The sequence below is a fragment of the Etheostoma spectabile genome, chromosome 12, assembly GCF_008692095.1.
Source record: "Etheostoma spectabile isolate EspeVRDwgs_2016 chromosome 12, UIUC_Espe_1.0, whole genome shotgun sequence".
In the NCBI taxonomy this organism is placed as follows: domain Eukaryota; kingdom Metazoa; phylum Chordata; class Actinopteri; order Perciformes; family Percidae; genus Etheostoma; species Etheostoma spectabile.
The window spans coordinates 23,098,989-23,116,705 of NC_045744.1; the positions used below are offsets into that span (position 1 = coordinate 23,098,989).

Below are 17,717 nucleotides of genomic sequence, written 5' to 3' on the forward strand. Positions count from 1 at the left end.
TATCCATCTATCCATCCATCCATCTATCTATCCATCTATCTATCCATCTATCCATCCATCTATCCATCTATCTATCCATCCATCTATCCATCTATCCATTTATCTATCCATCTATCTATCCATCTATCTATCCATCTATCTATCCATCTATCCATCCATCTATCAAGTGTTTGCAGTAGACATTAAAAAAAGAAACAATTTTTTGTATTCTATGAATTGATTTTGAATCGGTAGAGCTTGAATCATGATTTGAATGTGAATCGATTCTGTTGCACACCCGTAATTATCGCCCAGCCGCCATAAAAACCGTTCAGCCAAATGTTAGTTACAGTCATTTTGAGCTACTGGAAAATAGTTAATGGTTGTGTTTAGATGACAGAGAAGTCATTTATGGCGTTTTTCCGTTACCTGGTACCTGCTCAATTCGCCTCGACCCTACTCTGCTGAACAAACCCGCCATTTTTAAACAGTTTAGCCTGCAGTGGTTTTTTTGCTGCCTCCAGCTTCTTTTAAAACTAAATGTGTCTTCTGGCAAGCAGCCAGATGTCCAGAATCAAAAACAACACCCCTTTGGTTTGTCGTGTTAGGTTACGGCATGAGGCGGTATTAAATCTGGAAATGGAACATGGACGGGGCACCGCGGCCGAGTCGAGTAGTGCTGGTACTAGCAGTGGGTAAACGCCATTACTATACTGCATAATTAGTCATTTTGCTGCATGTTAGTGCATCCACTGCAGTTGGAAACCAACTGTTCTGTACAACAGCATTGTACTGCTGAATAAATGATGTTAAACATGTGTATCAACATCATAACTTCATAAAAGCTTGTTGTTTCATTACATCTGACCACTGGCAATACACCGATAATGATTGAATTATCCAGAGCAGATCCCAAGATTGTCTTTTATTCCTTTAGTAGCAGAAGAGAAAACACAAGTTTGTGACACGTACATATAACCTTGGGAAATATCCTGATTTGATCCACTTAAGGTTGAAAATCATAGCTGAGATGTAAAAGCAAAGATCTGCTTGAAATGGAAAGATGACGATGAACCTCGAGAGGATCATTCATGAGGAAAAAAGCTGAAGGTCTAAAAAAAAAAAATGGCTGAAGCAGCTAGTTTCTCATATGTGAGTGAACAATTTCTATTAACACCCTGAGAGAAAACCCGGGGCGGATCAGCGGACCGACCTGCAGGCAGATGGCCAGGTTGACCCGGCAGCCGAAGGAGGTGCTGACGGCTCGGGGGTGCAGTCCCAGGTCCTTGAAGAGTTTGGAGAAGGACTGCGTCAGGGATATCCTGGGACGCTCCTCCGCTACAACCACACACGTCCTCACCCGAGACAGGTCCAACCCTCGAGACTGAAGTGGACAAAGAGCAAGAAAATGACATTTAGTATCTGTGATCCGTTTCCTTTTATCGTTGCATGCCACTTTAAAGAGCCCTTGTTATACGTCTTTTTTTACATGGTCCTGCTTGATGCCCTGCTACGCTCTTCACTGCTACTACTATTATTTGTTAATATAGTTCTATAATGTTTATTGGTACTATAATTGCCCCTATTCATCACATCAACTGCTATAGTTATTAGGAATCATATTTCTCCATGGTCTGTCAGAGGTTTCGGCCTGTAAAAAGGATGTTTTTCCTTGCTTGCTTGTTGGAAACTGCTGGGTCTTTGTAAATTATAGAGTGTGGTCTAAACCTGAGACCACTCCTGTGGGGATTTTACACTATAAATAAAATAGCATTTTGAATTTTAGTGTGCTACAGTCCTTTCTGAGTGTAATAGATGTATAAAGTAGTGCTCTCGGTTAAACGCGTTAATGCAAACCCATTTTAATGGCGTCATTTTTTAAAAATCGAGAGGTTAACGTTCTTCTTGGCCTAGAAAACTTTCAAGTTTTTTAAACATGCTGTTGCAACAACTAGTAACGTGACACCCGCCGGATCTAGCTAGACAGGAAACAAAAACAACAGGCAACTTGTTTGGGCTTTGGAGCCGGCCAAAGAGTAGTATCGTTACGCTTTGAGTGGATGGTGAGCGCAAGACGTAGAAATGGACGCCAATAAGATTCTGAATGGAAAGTTGACTTTTTAAAAGTTGCCAACTGTTCCATTGACAAGACCAAAGTGATCTGTGTGTTTTGTCGTTGTGAACTGAGCGATCATCGCAGCACGGCCAGTCTGAAATACCACCTGATGGCCAAGCACACAGCTGATGCCAATGCCCCCCACCCTAATAAAAGTATTATTTTCCCCCTTTTATTGAAAGACAGTGTTACATTGTCCAAGTGAGAATGTTGAATGTGAAATTGAACACTAGGCTACATGCCAATGTACCATTCCATGTTGATAAGAGCATTAAAATGAGACAAAAATAATGGGACAAAAAGAAATCAAGGGACATTTAGAATAGATAAAAATGTGTGAATAATTGTGAGTTAACAATGACATTAACAAGATTAACTGCGATTACATATTTTTACATAGGTTCCTCAATTAGTGATGTCATTGATTGAGAAAGCCAGGAGCTGCAGCAATGGGCCGTATAAGAAACATATGTTTTTTAACCATGTTAAACCAATTCTATAAGACCCCAACAGTACAAATATGATGCTGAAAAGGAGAAAAATAGGGGCTCTTTAAATTCATAAAATATCAAGGGTACGACACAGACTCTTCTGGAGACACAGCGTCCCCTTTACCTTCAGCGACTCGGTCTGCAGGCCGAGGCCTTTGGTGCAGAGCTCCATGACGCTGTAGGAGCAGAAGGTATCGCGGACTTTGTACTGACTGACGACCGACAGCCAGAGAGCTGGGTTCACCTCCAGCTCGGCAGGAGGGATCAGGATGGACTGGTGACCTGAGTACACACTGCACGGAGGAACCAGACAAGAGAATAGACATCGCTGGTACTGTTGGGTATGCTCAAGCTAACACAAGGTGTAAAGATGCTCTTCAAAACAAATGTTCCTCTTTGACCTGACTCCGCCCCCTTCTTCTGCATCTACTCTCTCTGACTGGAATGGCTATTTAAAGGTCCCATATCGTAAAAAGTGATATTTTAATACTTGTTTTTATATTTATTAAAACGCTTAATCCACAGAGAAATGCACAAAGGTTTTATTCAGAAACTGTTCCTTTAAACGAGCCATCAGGACTTCTGTACGGTTGTGATGTCACAACTATACTTTGTATTGGTCGAAAGTGGCTCTACAGGGCTGTTACAGTCTGTCCCCGGCTGCAATGATGGTGCAGAGACGCAGAGATTAGGGAAGACCCGTAAACACTGACCAATCAGAGCAGACTGGGCTTCTCCAGAGTGAGGCTTAAAGAGACAGGCGCTAAAACAGAGACGGAGGGTGAAAACAGGTATAGGGATGGTGGTGATGGTGCATGGTGTGGGGGAGCTGGGTTTGATTCCCACTGCATTACATCAGTGTGTCTCTGATATACTGTATATAGCAACTGTAAGTCGCTTTGGATTAAAACATCAGCTAAATGACATGCAACATTAAGATAGACAGTATGAGAAAAATACTGTTTTTTTTTTACATTAAAGCATGTAAACATGTTCTAGAAAAAATCCAAAATACATGAATGAGCCTAAAATTAACATGATATGGGACCTTTAAACACATCTGTTGCCGTTCAAGAAGCTGAATTTAGCTACTAGCAGGCTAAGCTAACGTCCAAACCAACGCATGTCGAGGCAAAATGACTTAAACCAGACGGTTTGCATTGCTTATCACTAAACTGAGCTTTCTTTTTTTTAATTTGTCTGACCTGCAAAGGCACCAGAGGACGAAGCCCAGGCCGCAGTACGGGTCCAGGCAGATGGCGACTTCCCTGGATGGGTAAAGCTCACACTGCAGCTTGATGGAGCGGCAGAAGGCACTGGTGGCTGTGTGAGACATCTAAAACAGTACACACACACACACACACACACACACACACGCACACGCACACGCACACGCACAGCACTCAGAAAACAGTCGTCCATGCACAGAGATTTTTCTCTGCAGCGCAGCTTCTAGAAACACTTTTTAGTTTAATGACACACGTCCCTCAAGTTAATCCCTCTGAGCCCGAGACACTCGCCCACGAGTAAAAAAGTACCTCTGATTCATAGTTTAATAACTTTTGAACCATACAAGCGATTTACTCACTTTCGGTTTTGTTTAAATCCTGACGTTTTCGCGTTTACGGAGGTCTTTTCCAGGTCTTTCTAGCCTCTACAGGGGATTTTCTATCCAGCCTGGAACTTCAGCCTCTTTGGGCTTTAAAGCCATACTGTTATATCCAAGATTGATCCACTTTATATCCATAATTCATCGCGTTTTGGCTCATTTCTGCCGCTGGCTCGCTCATCCCTCTCTCTCTCTGTCTGTCCCGTCTATTGTTTCAGGAAGTACATGCCCATATATGGGAGATAAAGGCACCCCTCTTGTATGGAAGGCCAGAGGGGACAAAAATGCCTATATACTCTATGGAAGGCCAAATAATGCAATATTTAGACACATATCTGCTTGTATAACATTGATGTGGGTGTAATATCAATAAATATGACATTATTATGTTATTAGTGGCATAAGTAAATGTCATGAGAGCAAAACGTCTTGACTTTTTTGGAACAAATGCATGTATTTTGTCAACTGTATAAGTTTTAATGATTATTTCTTCACAGTGTGACTCCCAAGACATATGAGAAGTGTTTTAGAATGGAAAATGGCTCATTCATTACTTATATGTCTGTGATATCAATACATATCTGGAAGATTCATTTATTTATTTATCTTAAAGGCCCTACAACCATTTTTAACATGCAAGTGACCTCACTGCAACCCAAATATTCCAATAACCCAGTTTGTCCTAAAAAAGTGATGTTCATATCTTGACTATAGACAACAGGGTTGATGTTTTACAAGCTTTTTTATAAAAAATAAATCCAGACGGATATTAAACTGTAAAAATGGCCTCAGGGCCCCCAGGGTTAATGGACCAACCAAGAACGTCTCACATCAACAAAGAGAAAAACTGAATTTTCATTTTTATTTTTGAAATGTATCAGAGTAAAAGTTAGATTAAAATTCTACTTAAGGACAGTAACGAGGTATAAATGTACTTTGTTACATACAGTTGTGCTCATAAGTTTACATGCCCATGCTCAAGTTGACTAAAAATAGGAATAAAAAAAATCATGTTTTGGAAATTTATCTTAATGCCTTAATTAAATCCAAAATCCAAACTCCAACCTTTAAGGACACCAATTTTCTTTGTGAATGAATAATGTATTAGCGGCAGGCAGGTTGTTATTATTAAAGGCCGGTTATGTCATGGATCAGGATACTATGCATCCTGATAAAGTTCCCCTTGAAGAACATTTATTTATTTACGATACATTATTCATTCACAAAGAAAATTGGTGTCCTTAAAGGTTGGATTTTTCCTTTTTTTTTAAATAAGGTATTAAGATAAATTTCCAAAACAGGATTTTTTTATTCCTTATTTTTAGTCAACTTAAGCATGGGCATGTAAACTTATGAGCACAACTGTACACATATATATACACAAATGTACTTTATTACACTACAACACTGCTTTTGTGATCTTTTACCTTCTTTTCTTTCTTTTTTTTGTTAAGCAGAAATGAGAAACAGAGAATTTTTGTTCAGACACACACACACACAAAGCAAATCTCAAGTCTGGACTTCCTGCTCTGCTGGAGCTAAAAGCGATTAATAAACAATAAAAATGAGTACATGCGGCAATGATTAGCATAACAAAACTGACCAGATGAACTGACCGCCCTGTTTTATTGTCGCTGTGTTTTGGCCCGTCGACTCATTTGCTCGTTAAGAACGTCGATTAAACTTTACGGACGGGCAATTTAGCAGCAGCACATGAGCAGATCTGCTGCCTTTGTTTCCTCTTTGCTGATTAGTGCGTGTTTCTCAAAGCGCTCATTAACGAGGCTTTTGTGTTTGTTCTTATTGTGATTATGATTATGCAAAATGAGGAAGCAACAGTCGCTGACGATGTGAACGTTGTCGGGAGAAATGTTGGGTGGCAAATAAAGTATGATACGATGCCCAGACATGGAGAATTATTTTTCAGCTTTCCAGGAAACAAAGATATATTAGATCAAAAACTTAAATAGAATCTGCAATGTGCAATTATAATTACATAAATCAATCTTAACAGCTTTAAAGAAAATGAAAATAGGCATCTATTGGCTGTAATTCAGCACCAAGGCTGAATTTTGGGAAAGAGACTTCAGATACAGTATTAGGGGACCACTAAGGTCTATATAAAAGAGACTTCAGATACAGTATTAGGGGACCACTAAGGTCTAAAAAGAGACTTCAGATACAGTATTAGGGGACCACTAAGGTCTATATAAAAGAGACTTCAGATACAGTATTAGGGGACCACTAAGGTCTATATAAAAGAGACTTCAGATACAGTATTAGGGACCACTAAGTTCTATATAAAGAGACTTCAGATACAGTATTAGGGGACCACTAAGGTCTATATAAAAGAGACTTCAGATACAGTATTAGGGGACCACTAAGGTCTGTATAAAAGAGACTTCAGATACAGTATTAGGGGACCACTAAGGTCTATATAAAAGAGACTTCAGATACAGTATTAGGGGACCACTAAGGTCTATATAAAAGAGACTTCAGATACAGTATTAGGGGACCACTAAGGTCTGTATAAAAGAGACTTCAGATACAGTATTAGGGGACCACTAAGGTCTATATAAAAGAGACTTCAGATACAGTATTAGGGACCACTAAGTTCTATAAAAAGAGACTTCAGATACAGTATTAGGGGACCACTAAGGTCTATATAAAAGAGACTTTAGATACAGTATTAGGGGACCACTAAGGTCTATATAAAAGAGACTTCAGATACAGTATTAGGGGACCACTAAGGTCTATATAAAAGAGACTTCAGATACAGTATTAGGGACCACTAAGGTCTATATAAAAGAGACTTCAGATACAGTATTAGGGGACCACTAAGGTCTATATAAAAGAGACTTCAGATACAGTATTAGGGGACCACTAAGGTCTATATAAAAGAGACTTCAGATACAGTATTAGGGACCACTAAAGTCTAAAAGAGACTTCAGATACAGTATTAGGGGACCATTAAGGTCTGTATAAAAGCATCCAAAAGTATGTCATACCTTTAAATGCTCTGTTTGATTGCCAGTTGAACTGTGTGTCAGTGTCTATGTGTGTGTGTGTGTGTGTGTGTGTGTGTGTGTGTGTGTGTGTGTGTGTGTGTGTGTGTGTACGTGTACGCGTGTTTACCTTGACTCCAGCGAGCATGCCGGTTGTGGAGACACTGAAGTCCATGTAGGCCAGGGTGTCGGGGTTGGACGGCTTGTACGGCAGAGGAGGTTTCTTCTTTGGCAAATCGTCTGAAAAGAAAATCAACTCTGTCCCGTCACACACGTACAGTACACAGACGCCTCCATTTTAATCAGGATTATTTATCTTTTGGTAACTTAACATGGGGGTTTCTTCTACTATGTTTGTCTTTATTTTTAGTTCTCATTGTTTTGGGCATTTCTGCACTGATTCGGTCTGTTAAACAACGTGAGCTTTCTCAGTTTAATCCGTGTCTTGACGTGGTGCACTAGTCGCGTCTTTGACACTGTGCAGGAGTGTCTTATTTGAATTCAATTTACATTTGTATTTGGTACATTTTGTCTTCATAGTTAGAAACCGACTGACAGAGGGAAGGCAAAACATATCTGTTTATCAGTAATAATGCCAAAGTATTTGTTCAGTTAATCTTTAAATCCCTCCATCTTTGTGAGAATGTGTGTGTGTCTGTTAGTTCCCGTGTGTGGGTGTGTGGTTGTGGTGTGTGTGTGTGTGTGTGGGTGTGTGTGTGTGTGGTGTGCGTGTTAGCGCGCGCTTGTGTGTGTGTGTATGCGTGTTAGTGTGTGTGGGCGCTTGTGTGTGTGTGTGTGTGTGGGGTTGTGTGTTGTGTGTGTGTGTGTGTGTGTGCGATTGTGTGTGTCTGTTAGTTCCCCTGTGTGTGTGTTTTGTGCGTGTTACGCGCGTGTGGTGTGGGGTGATGTGTTAGTGTGGTGTGTGCGATTTGTGTGTGTGTCTGTTAGTTTCTGTGTGTGTGTGGGGTGTGTGTGCGTGTTGGCGTGTTTTGTGCGTTGTGGGGTTTCGATTGTTGTGTGGTCTGTTAGTTCCCGTGTTGTGTGTGTGGTTTGTGTGTGGTGTGTGTTGTGTGTGTGTGTACCTGTGTCCAGGACGGGGGGCCAGGTCCGGACGTCCACGGCTGCCGAGGCCTCCTTGGACCTCACAGTTTACAGATGAGCTGTGTGGTCATCACACACACCGACGGCTCACCTGCACGACACAGAAACACCACTTCAGCACTGAACACTGAAACAAACACCTTAGGACCACTAAGGTCTATATAAAAAGACTTCCCTTTCAGTATTAGGGACCACTAAGGCTTATAAAAAGAGACTTCAGATCAGTTAGGGACCACTAAGGTCTATATAAAAGAGACTTCAATACAGTATTAGGGGACCACTAAAGGGCTTTTAAAAGAGACTTCCGATACAGTATTAAGGAACCCCTAATCATATAAAAGACTTCAGATACAGTATTAGGGGCCACTAAATCTATATAAAAGAGACTTCATACCCGTATAGGGGACCGCTAAGGGCTTATAAAAGAGACCCTTCAGATACAGTATTAGGACCACTAAGGTCTATATAAAGAGACTTTAGATCCATATCAGGGGACCACAAGTCTATATAAAGAGACTTCAGATACAGTATTAGGGACCACTAGGGCTATATAAAAGAGACTTCAGATACATATTAGGGACCACTAGTCTATTAAAAGACTTCAGATACAGTATTTGGGGCACTAAGGTCTATATAAAGAGACTTCAACCGTATTAGGGGACCACTAAGGTCTATATTAAAGAACTTCAGATCCCTATCGGGGACCACTAAGGTCTATATAAAGGACTTCAGATACAGTATTAGGGGACCACTAAAGGGCCCATATAAAGAGACTTCAGATACGTATTAAAGGGCCACTAAGGTCTATATAAAAGGACTTCAGATACAGTATTAGGGGGCCACTAAGGGCTATATAAAAGAGACTTCAGATACAGTATTTGGGACCCTAAGGTCTATATAAAAGAGACTTCAGATACAGTATTAGGGACCCTAAGGTCTATATAAAGAGACTTCAGATACGTTTTTAGGGACCACTAAGGTCTTATAAAAGAGACTTCAGATACAGTATTAGGGACCACTAAGGTCTATATAAAAGAGACTTCAGATACAGATTAAGGACCACTAAGGTCTATATAAAGAGAACTTCAGATACATATTAGGGGACCACTAAGGTCTATATAAAAGAGACTTCAGATACAGTATTAGGGACCACTAAGGTCTATATAAATAACTTCAGATACAGTATTAGGGACCACTAAGGTCTATATAAAGAGACTTCAGATACAGTATTAGGGACCACTAAGGTCTATATAAAAAAGACTTCAGATACAGTATTAGGGACCACTAAGGTCTATATAAAAGAGACTTCAGATACAGTATTAGGGACCACTAAGGTCTATATAAAAGAGACTTCAGATACAGTATTAGGGACCACTGAGGTCTATATAAAAGAGACTTCAGATACAGTATTAGGGACCACTAAGGTCTATATAAAAGAGACTTCAGATACAGTATTAGGGACCACTAAGGTCTATATAAAGAGACTTCAGATACAGTATTAGGGACCACTAAGGTCTATATAAAAGAGACTTCAGATACAGTATTAGGGACCACTAAGGTCTATATAAAAGCATCCAAATAGCACCATGTCAGATGGTTTGAAGGATCCCCCCCCCACTGCCAAAGGTCTATTATTAAAAAAAAATTGTGATAATCTAATGTATATAGTATTTTATGTGGTAACAATCCACTTATCTAACTTTTTTGCACTCATAGCTAAATCAGTGAGGCCAAGGATAAATGTGTGTGTGTGTGTATGTGTGTGTGTGTGTGTGTGTGTGTGTGTGTCTGTGTGTGTGTGTGTGTGTGTGTGTTTGTGTGTATTTGTGCGTGTGTTTGTGTGCAGACAAGCTAATCCAGCACCAATGAGTGCATAAAAAGTCACCAAAACAAATGATTTGAACCTCATCATAAGGCACAAGATGAGGGGAAGCCCCAAAGTGTTTTTACCTCCACGATCATCTTGACGGTGGGCAGCGTGGTGGCGATGTTCTGCGGGTGTGGCGGTCGCACCGTGATCGGCACGCAGCCGGCGTACAGGCAGCCGTAAAAGGCCCCGATGAGGTCGATACCTGGGGGAAGAGGTGGATGGAGACGTTGGGCAGGGAAGAAGGAGAGGGAGACGGGGGAAGTGGAGGGTGGTAACCATGATAAAGGAGGGAGGAAAGCGCAAGGAAGAAGAAGGAGGACAGAGTGGAAAAAATGGAGAAGAGAAAGGAAAAAAGAAGAAGGAGAAGAAAGGGCATTAAGAGGGAGGTACAAGAAGAAAAGAGGATTGAAGTAAGACAGGACAAGATGGAAGAAGACAGATGTGAGGAACGGGGGAGGCAAGATGAGAATGCAAAAAGAGAAAAGAGAGAGGAAAACAGACGCACAGGAAAGGGAAGAGCAGGAGGGAGAAAAAAAAGAGTAGGGAGGGAGGATAAGAAAGAAGAGACAGACGTGGATACAGACATTGGGTAGGGAAAGAAAGAGAAAAAGAGGGGGAAAGTGGAAGGGAGGGAATCGAGAGGGACGGATGAAAAGTGAAGGACAGAAGGGAAGATGATTGAAATAAGAAAAGGCATGGAAAGGTGAGGCAAGATAGAAAGGAGAAGAGGAAAGTGATGGGGAATAGGAGAGAGGAAAGGGAGAGAGAGAAATGCACAAGCAAAGGGAAGGGGAGAGATGGGAGGAAAGGAGGGGTAAGGGGGGGAGTTTAGGAGGACGGAGGAAGAGAAGGAAATGGGAAGGTGAAGCAAAGCAAAGGAAAGGGGAAAGGAGAACAAAACGGTCTCAAAACACACACAACACCACACACAACACACACCCACACACACACCACACACCACACACACAAAACCGGGAGGGCGGGGGTTTAAAATTGAGCGGTAGGATAATTGATCTGCTTTAAGACATCTCCTCGTGTCGGGGACTGGTCCTGCACCTCCCCTGCGCCATCCCCAAAAGGGTTTTCTCCAAGGGGAATTAAATTCTTTCTATTGAAATTCACCCCCCCCCCCCCCCCCCCCCCCCCCCCCCCCCCCCCATGCTCCTTCGATCCGCTGCCCCTGCCCTGAATGTCTTTCTCGTTCTTCCCTTTAAAAACAACATCCAGTCGGGCCTTGTTCAAGTGGGTTCCAATTTTAAAGGCGTACAAGGTCTTGTCCTTTAAGTAAATTTAACTATGTCTTTCCTTAACCTCATTTTTGTCCTTTTGTTTTTTCTCGGTCCAAATTTTAAAAAATTCCATATTTTTCCCCCCTTTTGCCAATTGTTTTGTCACTTTACTTCTTTGCGCTTCGTTTGGACGTTTTTGTTATGTTTTCCCCCGTTTTTTAAGCTTTTTCCGTCATTTTTGTTACTTTTTTTCCAACATTCTTTTTTTTTTCAAATGCTATGAAAATTTAATAAAACATCCGAAAGTAGTACACTAATCATTTATTTCACTTTTAAAGAGCGTCGTATGGAACCATCCACGTTATTATTTTGGACATTTTGGTTGATAGAAACCCAACTTTCTGAAACTTACAGAAACTTTTAGAAAATGGGTTGAATTTGACCCGAGGAACACAGGAGGGACTTTTTTTGACATTTTTCCAAAAAGTCATCGTTACGATTTGTACAAACACTTAGTAAGGAAGCATAAAGAAAGCTAGCTAGCTAAAGTTATCAATCTGCCTCTGAACCAAAACTTCCGAAATCTCTTCACCATTCAGCCAAAGTGATTTGGCGAATATCAGCTGATACATATTAGCTAGTTGTTTTCATACTGTATATTTCTGTAGTTTGGTCTGGTCTTGATCTGGTCTCAAGCCCTTAAAGTCTCGGTCTGTCTCGGTTTGATACGCTCTGGTCTTGAAAAGGGCTTGGTCTTGGTTTAGGTTGTCATGACTACAACGCTGCGGAGTGGTGTGTGAGTGTTCACCTGGAGGGTAGACCAGGGCCACGTGGTCCCCGTCCTGGAGGTGGGCCCGTTCAGCCAGCATGCCGGCGATCTTCTCTGCCCTCTTATGCAGCTGAACACAAGTCAGAGAGCTGGCTATCGTACCCTGGACACACACACACACACACACACACACACACACACACACACACACACACACACACACATACACACACACAAGCACACGGACACACACACACACACACACACACACACAAGCACACACGTGCACGGACACACACACACACACACACACACACACAACGGATACACACACAACACACACACACACACACACACACACACACGGATACACACACACACACACACACACACACACACACACACACCACACCACGCGCACGGACACACACAAATGCATGCATGCACGCATGCAAGCCACACACACATACGGACACATCCCCCCCCCCACACGCACACACACGTGCACGCAAAGGCACACAGACACACACACACAAATGCACAAACACACGCAAGCCACAAGCACAGGCACACATACACACACACACACACACACACACATACACACACACACACACACACAAAGACACAAAAACACAGCCAGACAGACAGACACACACACAGAAAGATGATTGACACATTCAATCAGCAGTGTGTATCAGCAGATGTCATGTCAAATTTTACGCTGCAGCATCTCGCTGCTGAACAGCTGTAAACAAACCGGTGGACCATATTTCCATTATGCTAACTAACAGAACCGTCGTCCAGATCCAATACACACACACACACACACACACGATGTCATTTACAAACGGCAACATACATAATAATAACAATGGCTCTTCTTAGTGTCTGTTCTGTGATGCTGTAAAACATTCTTTCATACAGACAAACAAATGAAAAATATCATTCTTTCTTTCTCTTTCGCACTATGATATAAGACAATTGGTGCAACAAAATAAAAATGGATTGGCATCTTTTTATTTTTTTGTCTTGTCATATTATAGTGAGATAAAAATGGGGAAAATCTAGTTTGATTGTGTATGTTTATGGTTGCGTCAAAACTCTCTGGCCCTCGGCTAAACCTACTCAGCAATCAAAGGTATTGGCCCCAAACCCCACGTGTGTGTGTGTGTGTGTGTGTGTGTGTGTATATGTGTGTATGTGTGAGAGTGAGTAAGAAAGTGAGTGAGGGAGTGTGTGTGTGTGTTTGTGTGTGTTTGTGTGAGTGAGTGAGTGAGTGAGTAAGTAAGAGAGTGGATGGTGTGTGTGTGTGTGTATGTGTGTGTGTGTGTGTGTGTGGTGTGTGTGTGTGTGTGTTGTGTGTGTGTGTGTGTGTGTGTGTGTGTGTATGTATGTGTGTGTGTGTGTGTGTGTGTGTGTGTGTCAGAGTGAGTAAGAGAGTGAGTGAGGGAGTGTGTGTGTGTTTATGTGTGTAAGTGAGTGAGTGAGTGAGTGAGTGTGAGTGAGTGAGTGAGTGAGTGAGTGAGTAAGAGAGTGGTGTGTGTGTGTGTGTGTGTGTGTGGTGTGTGTGTGTGTGTGGTGGTGTGTGTGTGTGTGTGGTGTGGTCTTACCCTGGAGTTGAGCAGCGTGTACAGGACGTGGTCCGGAGTGGTCTGGGCTCTCCACTGTAACACCTCTGACAGGAAGAGGAACTAAAAACACACAACACATACAGCAAAAGTGAGTGAAGAGACACAAACATAAAACACACATATTACATATTCACAAACAGCCTCAGACTCTTCCCAAAGGAGAAACGCTTTCTGGATGCTCGCTAACCCCCTTGCACGCAGCGCAGGGATAGTGATGTATTTTCCATCATCCAGCAGTGATTGGTCCACCAGAGAAAGTAGGCGGAGCCAACGCAACCGACTCTTCAACGTATTTGAGTGTCGTTGTTCAAGTTTCTGTGCAGCGAGGGAGGAATTTGAGCGGCAGAAGAGACCTTGTTGAAACAAAATAAAGACAGGCTGCAAACTGGATTAAAGGCTTAGGTATTCGGTGGAAGGTTTAATTATTTTCTCGAGAGAATAATTCTGACAAGAACCGTCTTCACAACGAACAGAGTTACAGAGTGACCAGAGTTCTGTGTCCAACACCCAGCCCAAACCGTCCTTATATCCCCGTGCATCTGTCTCTGGTGCGTCAAGAATGACTGTAGCCGTCATTCTGTCTGAGAAATCAGAGATTTCTCTCGTCCGTAGAAGGCTTCACGGCTCCGACCTTGCTTACAGCGGAGAAATGCAGAGTCATAACATTTTTAGCCGTCTCCAACACTGGAGGACTTATTTTAGGATATACACATATTTCAGAGGCAAATTGAAAGATTTACTTATAATGAAAAAAATCCCTTAAGAGATGAACAATTATTGAAAGAAAATCATTGTCTATGTAATTTTCCCATTACAGTGTAAGGAGGGTGGTTTTTTTCTGGTTTCTAAATTTTCTCCAAAGGTGTTGCCAAGAGAGCAAAAACAGAGGTCTTCGAGATTTTAACTTTAAACCACAACTGCTTTTTCTACAAGTGTTAAAAACATTAGACGCAACCTGTGTGTGGAGGTTTTTCAGTTTTAAAACAGACCGCTGGAGCTCGGCTGAGTGACAAAGTCATGTAATCCATTACTTTTGCTGCTGAGAAATGTCATAAATAGTTTAATTGATTTGGTATTTCATGCAACCTGCCCAACACTGTGTGGAATGGCTAAACAATGTTTTACAGATTAGGAAAAATGAATATGCACGGAAGATGGGGACCAAGGAAAGTCAGTTGACGTTTTTGTTATGTTTTCCCCCAACTTCTTTTAAGCTTTTCCCGTCATTTTAATTTTCACCATTCTTTTATCTATTCTTTTTTAAAATGCTATAAAATGTAATAAAACATCCGAAAGTAGTAAACTGATCATCAATTTTACTTTTAAAGAGCGTCGTGTGGAACCATTCACGTTATTTTTTGGGACATTTTGGTTGATAGAAAGTTAACTTTCTGATATAGAAACTTTTTGAAAATGGGTCAAATTTGACCCGAGGAACACAGGAGGGATAACAATACTGACCATTTTCCAAAAAAATCATCATTATGATCAGTACAAACACTTAGTAAGGAAGCATAAAGACAGCTAGCTAGCAAAAGTCAAAGTCAAAGTCTGCTTTATTGTCAATTTCTTCACATGTCAAGACATACAAAGAGATTGAAATTACGTTTCCCTCTATCCCACGGTGGAGACAAGACATATTTAACCCATTAGGTCCACAGACAAACATAACATTCAAGTAAACAATGTCATGTCCTGTTAAGTAATGTAATCCATTACTTTTGCTGCTGAGTAATGTGTAAAGTCATAAATAGTTTAAATGATTTGGTATTCCATGCAACCTGCCCAACACTGTGTGGCATGGCTCAAAAAAGAATTAGAGATTAGGAACTTTTGTGGAGACACTGAGAGTGAATACTGAATCCATATTAGTTTGGGAGTGTTGGGGAGGTGAAGTTAATATGGAATCCAGAGAGTGACTGACAGAAAAAAAGTTAATATGCATGGAAGATGGGGAGCAAGGAAAGTCAACCAGGCTCCTAGTTTACAACAGCAGAGACAAGAAAAGAGAGATGGAAATTAGAGGAGGGAGGAGAGAACAAATCAAAAGAGAGTTTGTTTCTAGACTCATGAATCTTTCAAGATTTGCTGCTGAGCGGTGACTCACAGGGAGTGTAATTGATTTTAGGTTACGTTCAGCCAGAGAAAGTCAGTTTTGTGTGTGTGTGTGTGTGTGTGTGTGTGTGGGCATATGGGCGTGTGAGCCTGTCGCAATCAAAATCGGCTGTCAAAATCCCAACCCGCCGACCGTAAAGCAAACGAACCTCCTCTCTGCGCCCCACATTGCTCTCTGGGCACGCTTGATTTGTACAGCAAATTTTATTTTTTCATGTTCAAAAGTGAATTATTATGTCAGAGGATCTGATATGTGAACATTTGCTCCTGCCGCTGAGGGTTGAAAGAAGCAAGTGTGACTTTTGACTGTGTCACAGTTATGCAGCTGCAGAACAAATGATGGGAGAGAGTGATGGTGCAGATCTGGTTTGACGTGTACAGTACTGTGTGTAAAATGACTGATGTTATTACTTCAAATAAGACTGGGGTGGCAGTAGCTCTGTCAGTAGGGGAGTTGGGTTGGGAACCGGAGGGTCTCAAGTTCAAAACCCGGTTTGGACCAAAGTACGGAGTGTGGACTGGTAGCCGGAGAGATGCCAGTTCCCCTCCTGGGCACTGCCAAGGTGCTCTTGAGCAAGGCACCAAACCCCCCTCAGCCACTCTGGGTGCTGGTCTAGAACTGGCAGCCCACTCATCCTGACATCTTTCCATTAGTGAATGTATAGGACCTGAGCGTGTGTGTATTTCAGGCCTGTGTGTAGTGTGTAATAACAACAAAGTGTAAATTGTAATTTCCCCATAGGAGATCATAAAGAGTATGAATTATGAAAAAATGTATTAAAATAACTTCAGTTTTATGGGATCAGGATGTTTTAACACTTGTTCAACACTTTATTTCAGATATCAGGAGACACCAAATGTCGTCCTGCTTTCAAGTGAAAAACAGGAAAATCTGCTAAAAAAAAATTATAAAATCACAATTAATCACAAAGTGATGAAAAATATAAATACTTCTAAGCTAGACGTTTTGTCCTTTAATGAAAAAATATTTTGTATGTCTCAGTATTTAAACAAATGAACACCTTTTGTTGGTAATGACCCCGAAACTGACTATGAGTGACGTTTTTTTTTTTTTAAACTGCAGTATTCATTTTTGGGGATCAGCTGAATGAGCTGTAAACATACCATTGCCCTAATGTCTCTTTTACAAAGTTGTTCCATTCAGCAGATCCAGAGCATTCATAGTTTGTTTGTGTCTGTCTGATGAATGTCAGTTGAACTTTTGCTCTCCTTTTAGCTCTGTTTTTGGTCTCCACCAACTCCTGAGGGAACTATCTGTCTCCTTAGATGCTAAATGTTCCACTTTCTTCCTCCGTTAGCCTCTAACATCGTCTAGCTGCTGTTTGGTGATAAACAGGGAGTGTACAGCTGGTTTATTCAGATCTTTTTTTCTGAAAAAAGCTGTTTACAGGTGCTGGAAATGAAACAAAACTCAGCCCAAAACAATTATCCAAAATAGACTAAAATGCTTTACGTAGAGCTGAGGGAAACTGCAGCGTTAGGCAATGATTCTGCGTGGATTTGTCACTGAGAGGGACATCTTTTCATCTATTAGAAACATAAAAGTAATGAATAGTGCAGCTTTAAGTGATGGTGCAATATCTCAGTTTGGTAGCCTCCAAATACAGACTAAAGTCTAAAGGATAAAAAGTCAAAATGTCCATAATATGTGTCTGATTCATACTGTAAAGCTATGTGGTTATCACTGTACTTTGTGTTTTATACAAGCTGTCACAAAAAGGAATGCCTCAGTCACCACGGCTGTTAATTAAAAACAATCTGTTGTAAAGGAACACTTT

General features: G+C 41.3%; 1 protein-coding gene across 1 annotated transcript in view; it reads right to left on the reverse strand.

Moving 5' to 3' along the window:
- The window catches only part of LOC116699670 (disco-interacting protein 2 homolog C), a 235,373-nt gene that overhangs the window by 23,613 nt on the left and 194,043 nt on the right, over positions 1 to 17,717 (reverse strand). The window contains 10 exon segments of the mRNA XM_032532380.1: positions 1,193 to 1,363; positions 2,711 to 2,879; positions 3,792 to 3,922; positions 7,331 to 7,440; positions 8,283 to 8,345; positions 8,348 to 8,372; positions 8,375 to 8,392; positions 10,252 to 10,373; positions 12,209 to 12,332; positions 13,783 to 13,863. Of these exon segments, the coding sequence (XP_032388271.1) occupies positions 1,193 to 1,363; positions 2,711 to 2,879; positions 3,792 to 3,922; positions 7,331 to 7,440; positions 8,283 to 8,345; positions 8,348 to 8,372; positions 8,375 to 8,392; positions 10,252 to 10,373; positions 12,209 to 12,332; positions 13,783 to 13,863 (1,014 nt within the window).